The following is a 7,500-nucleotide window of genomic DNA, read 5'->3' as shown; positions in this document are numbered from 1 at the left end:
GAAAGAGTATGTGTTTGTGAGAGTGAGAATGAAAGTGAGTGAGAAAGACAATCACACTGTGTGTGCGTGTATGTGTGTAAGACCGAGAGAGTAGATGTCTGTGTGTGTGTGTGTGTGTGTGTGTGTGTGTGTGTGTGTGTGTGTGTGTGTGTGTGTGTGTGTGTGTGTGTGTGTGTATTGAGCACCTACCTTTGGCCCATTTCACCCATGAGATGAGAGCCTCTCTTGCTGCCCTTCTCTCGTTTTCCACTCTCAGGTCGTCAGCCACACAAACCTCCTCTGTGATCTCCCTCCACACACTAAAACACTACACACACACACACACACACACACACACACAATCAGACACACGTACACTCACAAACACACAACATATAGACACGTATACATACACATACATTTACAAACATATGCAGACCCACAAACGTATGTGCACACACACACAACATCCACATATGAACACACACATGAGCGCACAGTTGACATACATACATACACACAAATACAGGCAAACACATACACATGCACGAAACACGTATACATATGCACAAACACAGATACATACAAAAGTGCATGAACACATACACGCTCTTACACACACACACACACACACACACACACACACACACACACACACACACACACACACACACACACACACACACACACACACAACACAGTTTTGTCATTCTTTAAATGCTTTTAAATCTCATCATAACATTGTCTTAATATGCCAAAAATGTGTAATAGTATAATATAAAGCATAGCATTTTATGATAGTGGATAGTTTGACAATGTATGTATACATTTGTACATATTTGTTGGTGTGTGTGTATCTGTCTGTGTGTGTGTGTGTGTGTGTGTGTGTGTGTGTGTACATCTCTTCATCACACCTGTTGCAACAGACTCCTGCTGTGTCTCTTCTGTGCAGCTCGCCTCCTAGTGGCTGCTCTCCAGTACTGCAGGGCCCGTGCCGTCTGCCACATGCTGAGCTGGCACAGCTTCTGCTCCAGGGCAGCCTGCCTGAGCCCAGCCTGGCGCATCTCTCCCTGCCAGTGTGTGAAACAGGCCCTCACCAGCCTCTGCTCACGGCCACACTGGAACCAGGCCTCCTTGTACTGGTTCCTCTGGGTCGTCTCCACGTGTCGGTACCAACCCAGCAGAACTCTTGAGGAACAGATCGGGGGGGGAGATAAAAGGAGCAGTGACACACAGTTAGCATAAATAAATGTCTGAGTCGGTGTCTGTCCAGGGAACACATTAATCATCGTAGCCTTAGGGGGGGGGAAATGTGACGGAAACTTTCATTTGGTACTGTGAGTTAAGATCCATAGTCTACACATGGGATGGGGAGGTGGTGAGGGGGGAATATATCTGTGTGAAATACAATGTTTCTCTTTCTGTGTGGTTGCGTCATCAACACACTGGTGTTGGGAGTTCATGACAGCAGAAATGCATTGAAGTTTCGGTTTGTTCATTGCAAAATATGATACGCACGCACGCACACGCACACGCACACGCACACGCACACGCACACGCACACGCACACGCACACGCACACGCACACACACACACACACACACAAGGACAGAAACACTGAGCACACACACCAGGACACACAGACAGGTGACAAATGAAAGGAAAGCCCAACATTAGGTGTCTTAATAAAGTGTTGGGCCGCCCCAGGCCTCCAGAGCAGCTCCAATGCACCATGGCACTGATTCTACCAGCCTCTGGACCTCTGCAGCCGTACTATATTATCCCTCTATGTAGCTGTTGACAGACTGTTCTTGCTGAGGCAGTCTGATCACATCCTACACTGACATTCTCAGTGACACATCTTGCTGTTTAAAGTGGCGAGACCCTCATTGTTGGTTTCAGCTTTGAAAGAAAGTTAAGTTTGCACGTTTCATCTTGAGCTGGAGGTATTGCATCATTCACACATATTACTCCCATATTTCGCATGCACACGCACACACACACTCTCTCTCTCTCATACACACACTCTCTCCCTCTCATACACACACACTCTCTCTTTCTATCTCACACACGCACACACACACTCTCTCTATCTCACACACACACACACACACACGCTCATGCACATGAACCATAAACCCACATAACAGTAGACAACCAAATACCCACACTAACTCTTGTGAATAGTTTCTCGGTAGTTACAATTTAACACACATGGTTACTTTGCAAAATGTTGCTGGCCTTGACATGACCATGACTCACTCTCTCTCACACACAAACACACAGACACACACACACACACACACACACACACTAACATTAACACTAACACATACACACCCTCTAGCCATTTGTTTTACTGCTGATCTGCTATTGTAAAGTGTGTGTGTGTGTGTATTTACGTATATACCTACCTCTTACACACTGCCCTGCGGTGAAAGTCTTGGCTGATGTGTGTGTGTGCGCATGCCATGTTCCAACGCAGGAAGCAGTGTGTGAGCATTGCTATGTGACGCCGCCGCCGAAACTCCAGCGCTCTCTCCATCAGCTCACGACTCTGGAAGGTTCTCTGCCTCCAGACACATACCGCAACCAGCGCTCTCTCCCTGCTCCTGCTCCGGCCAATCAGAGAGCTCCTCCAGTGCTGTAGAGCGCCCCCCAGCAGTCTGAAGTGGTAGTGGCGCTCTGCCTGTTTCACCTGGGCCTCCAGTCTCCATGCTGCCAACGCTCTACTCTTCCTCATCCTCTTCCTCTCCTCCTCAAACTCACACACTAGCACACGCTCAACACACACGCCTGACACACAACACAGAGATTTCAGAGCAACACACACACATCTGACACACAACACAGAGATTTCAGAGCACCAGACACATCTGACACACAACGCGGAGATTTCAGAGCAACACACACGTCTGACACACAACACAGAGATTTCAGAGCAACACACACGTCTGACACACAACACGGAGATTTCAGAGCAACACACACGCCTGACACACAACGCAGAGATTTCAGAGCAACACACACGTCTGACACACAACAGAGATTTCAGTCACACCTGTCTGTGCCATTAAACACAAAATATACCAAACACATCTGTGAAAACATACATACAGTGCCCTCCACAATTATTGGCACCCTTAGTGAATATGAGCAAAACAGGCTATGAAAAAATATGTCTTTGCCGTTTATCCTCTTGGTCTTTCACTCAAAATATTCACAAAATCTTACCTTTTCATTGAAGTAAAATTATTGAAAAAAAAAAAAAAAAACTGTTGACATTAAATAAATATTTTTCCCTAAATCATGTGTGCCACAATTATTGGCACCCCTGCAAAAATCTTATAATTCAAATCTAACTGAAGTATATTTCCAGTCATGTTTTACATTTTTAAGTTCACCTGTTTGATTAGGAACTCTTAAGAGGTCAACCATGACTTCCTGTTCCACTGGCGTACAAATATGAGGTGACACAGGCCAAATTTCATTAGTCATTCATCACTATGGGAAAGACCCAAGAACACAGTGACGATGTGCGACGAAAAGTTGTTGAGCTGCACAAATCAAGAAATAGACACAAGAAAATCTCTAAACAGTTGAAAATACCCTTTTCCACTATCATGGAAATAATTAAGAAGTTTAAAGCGACAGGAGATGTTAAGAATCGGCCTGGAAGAGGACGTGTGTGTACATTGACCCCACGCACCGTGAGGAGGATGGTTCGACTGACAAAAGAATCTCCAAGGATCACAGCTGGAGAATTGCAGAGGTTAGTTGAGTCTTGGGGTCAGAAAGTCTCCAAAACTACCATCAGACGCCACCTCCATCACCACAAGTTGTTTTGGAGGGTTGCCAGAAAAAAGCCTCTGCTGTCAGTCAACAACAAACTAAAGCGCCTACAGTTTGCCAAATGTAAGTCATACTTTCAATGGGACCGAGTTATATGGTCAGATGAGACCAAAATAAAGCTTTTTGGCAACAAACATCAAAGATGGGTTTGGCGTAGACAGAAAGATAGCCATACAGAAAAGCACCTCATACCCACTGTGAAGTATGGTGGCGGATCTTTGATGTTGTGGGGCTGTTTTTCTTCCAAAGGCCCTGGACATCTTGTTAGGATACATGGTATTATGGACTCCATCAAATACCAGCAGATATTAAATGAAAACCTAACAGCCCCCTCCAGTAAGCTTAAAATGGGCCGTGGTTGGACCTTCCAGCAGGACAATGATCCGAAGCACACCTCAAAATCAACACAAAAATGGTTCACCGACCGCAGAATAAAGGTTTTGCCATGGCCATCACAGTCCCCCGACCTAAACCCCATAGAAAATCTGTGGGATGAGCTGAAGCCGAGTCTACAAACGTTGACCTCGGAATCTGAAGGATCTGGAGAGATACTGTATGTAGGAATGGTCTCAGATCCCGTGCCATGTGTTCACCAACCTCATCACGCATTATAGGAGAAGACTCCGAGCTGTTATCTTGGCAAAGGGAGGCTGCACAAAACATTAAATTAAGGGGTGCCAATAATTGTGGCACACATGTTTTGGGGAAAAATATTTATTTAATGTCAACAGTTTTTTTTTCTTTCAATAATTTTACTTCAATGAAAAGGTAAGATTTTTGTGAATATTTTGAGTGAAAGGCCAAGAGGATAAACAGCAAAGACATATTTTTTCATAGCCTGTTTTGCTCATATTCACTAAGGGTGCCAATAACTGTGGAGGGCACTGTATGTGTGTTATGGTATGTGTGTGTATGTGTGTCAATGCATGGGTATGTGTTTGCTGCAGGTGACGTGTGTGTGTGTTTGTGTGTGTGTGTGTGTGTGTGTGTGTGTGTGTGTGTGTGTGTGTGTGCGTTAAACTCACTGTCAGTATAGGTCCTCCATGCTGTGAGACACTGTTTGGCCAGCAGTGTGACCCTGTCCTCTCTGTGTCTCTGTGCTCTGCTCTCCAGCGCCCTCTCTCTCCACACCGCTGCCAGTGCACCCACGCTGTGCCACGCGTACTCTCTCCTGCGCAGACGCAGGCGCAGACGCCCTCTCCACACATGCAGAGCCCACTGCAAGCTCCGCTCCTCTCGCGTACCCTGCAGCCACACACACACGGCTCGCACACACACACTGTGCTGCGCGTGCCATTGCCAACGCTGAAGACAGCTATGAACACACACGCGCACGCAAAAAATCAGATATTCAGATATACACCTATTGACACACAAACAACACTACTCATATTCACACTGTGGCTTGAGTGTTCAAGTGTGTGCTTGTCAATATAGTGTCTCTGTATGTGGTGTGTGTGTGTGTTATAGTGTGTGTGTGTGTGTGTGTGTGTGTGTGTGTGTGTGTGCATGTCTAACCTCTTCATGAGAGCTACCTGGTGTGTGTGTGTGTGTGTGTGTGTGCATGTCTAAACTCTTCATGAGAGCTAGCTGGTGTGTGTGTGTGTGTGTGTGTGTGTGTGTGTGTGTGTGTGTGTGCATGTCTAACCTCTTCATGAGAGCTACCTGGTGTGTGTGTGTGTGTGTGTGTGTGTGTGTGTGTGTGTGCATGTCTAACCTCTTCATGAGAGCTAGCTGGTGTGTGTGTGTGTGTGTGTGTGTGTGTGCATGTCTAACCTCTTCATGAGAGTTAGCTGGTGTGTGTGTTGGGCTCTCTGATGCTTCTCCAGTGCCTCAGTCCACATCAGCAGAGCTCTTCTCTTCATCCTCCTCTCCCTCACCTTCTCAACCTCACATAGCACTGTACACACTTCACACACACACACACACACACACACACACAGAGATAGGCATGCCGGCAGACATTATATCATTACAACTATGCAAAGTGGGTTAATGTATACTCAGCTGAAGAATACCTATGTATCCAGTGACACGCAGTGTGTGTGTGTGTTTGTTTCAATTACATGCATGGTCAAGTGTGATGCGCAGCATATGTGTGTGTAATGTGAAATGTGTGTGTGTGTGTGTGTGTGTGCTTGTGTGTGTATGTGCTGTGCCCAAGCTGTGGGTACACATTCAAGCAGTGCATATTGTGTGTATGTGTATATGTATATATGTGTGTTTGTGTGCGCGCATGTACGAGACTCACGCTGTGTGTGTGTGTTCCAGCGCTGCAGGCAGACAGAGGCGAGTGTGTGTAGTGTGTGTATTGTCCTGAGGTTGGCCAGCTGATGCTGAGCAGTGCTGGTTCTCCACCACCTGAAGGCTCTCTCACACACACTCCTCTCAAGGTGAGCCTGAGCGAGGCGTGCCCTCTGCCTGCGAGAACGCACACACACCTCCCACGCCACAAACACTCTGTAGACACACACACACACACACACACACACACACACAAATAAATGCAAGTTATAAAAGTAAAAGTTAAAAAAATTTATTGCTACTTTTCATCACTTCAACGATCTGTGTGTATCTGTGAGTGTGTGTGTGTGTGTGTGTTACCTGCTAAACAGTGTGTGTGTATAGACAGCCTGTACGGCGTGGTTCTGTCGGACTCGTGCCGCCCACAGGCTGAAGCTCCAGCTGAGCCTCCGTCTGACCCCTGACCTCTGGAGCCACGCCCCCTTACGCATCAGCTGGGCCTCTTCCTCTGGGTCACACCTCACTGTTCTCAGAGAGCACTAAAAAACACACACACACACACCACACACACACACAAACACACACAATCACATGCAAACAAATCATTTGTATATGTATGCATGTGTGTGTGTATGTACCCTTCTGTGTGTTTTTTGTGTGTGTGTGTAACAGTTTGTGTTTATTCCTGTGTTTGCATTTGTGTATGTCTACATGTTCAGGTGTGCATGTATCTATGCATGAGTGTGTGTGTGTGTGTGTGTGTGTGTGTGTGTGTGTGTGTGTGTGTGTGTGTTTTTAATCCTACCTGCTGTCTCCAGTGTGAGTAACTGTGTGTGAGGAGGTTGCTGAGGTGGAACTCGTTTGCCCTCTGCTTCAGAGCCAAACTTCTCTTGCTCTGACACACACACTCCTTCCACACACACACACTACGCAACAGCAAACTTCGGTCCTGAGGGGGTACATCGGAGGTGTCAGAAACATGAACACACACAGAAATACACACAGACACTGGCACACAGACACTGGCACACATACAAATAAACACACACACACACACACAACCTGCAAACAGGTTCAGTCCTGAGCAGAATACAGAGCATTAAAATAAACACACACACACACACACACACACACACATCTCAACCCAAACAACAGGAGGCAGCAGGGTTCTACCCTGTAGGGAACATGTATAATTCATCAAAAGTACACACACACACACACACACACACACACACACACACTCACACACACTCAATATATACACAAGAAGCCAAGTCTTCTATCCAGTTGGGAATATGAGTAATGCAACAGAATCATAGGCTGTGTGCACACACACAACTTCCAAAACCCAAGGAATCAGCAGCACTTTATCACACACACACACACACACACAGACACACACACACACACACACACACACACACA

At 46.3% G+C, this 7,500-nt stretch overlaps 1 protein-coding gene across 1 annotated transcript in view; it reads right to left on the bottom strand.

Moving 5' to 3' along the window:
- LOC105904256 overlaps nt 1-7,500 on the bottom strand; it is a 34,258-nt gene that overhangs the window by 4,545 nt on the left and 22,213 nt on the right. The window contains exons 17-24 of the mRNA XM_031567060.2: nt 6,881-7,024; nt 6,436-6,614; nt 6,083-6,291; nt 5,608-5,740; nt 4,857-5,146; nt 2,394-2,775; nt 894-1,167; nt 190-307 (exon numbers count right to left, since the gene is read on the bottom strand). Coding sequence (XP_031422920.1) covers nt 190-307; nt 894-1,167; nt 2,394-2,775; nt 4,857-5,146; nt 5,608-5,740; nt 6,083-6,291; nt 6,436-6,614; nt 6,881-7,024 — 1,729 coding nt within the window. The remainder of the gene's footprint in view (nt 1-189; nt 308-893; nt 1,168-2,393; nt 2,776-4,856; nt 5,147-5,607; nt 5,741-6,082; nt 6,292-6,435; nt 6,615-6,880; nt 7,025-7,500) is intronic.

The sequence above is a fragment of the Clupea harengus genome, chromosome 4 (assembly GCF_900700415.2).
Source record: "Clupea harengus chromosome 4, Ch_v2.0.2, whole genome shotgun sequence".
Classification (NCBI taxonomy): Eukaryota; Metazoa; Chordata; class Actinopteri; order Clupeiformes; family Clupeidae; genus Clupea; species Clupea harengus.
The sequence above is the reverse complement of the archived record's forward strand: the minus strand, read 5'-3'. Positions and strand labels throughout refer to the sequence as shown.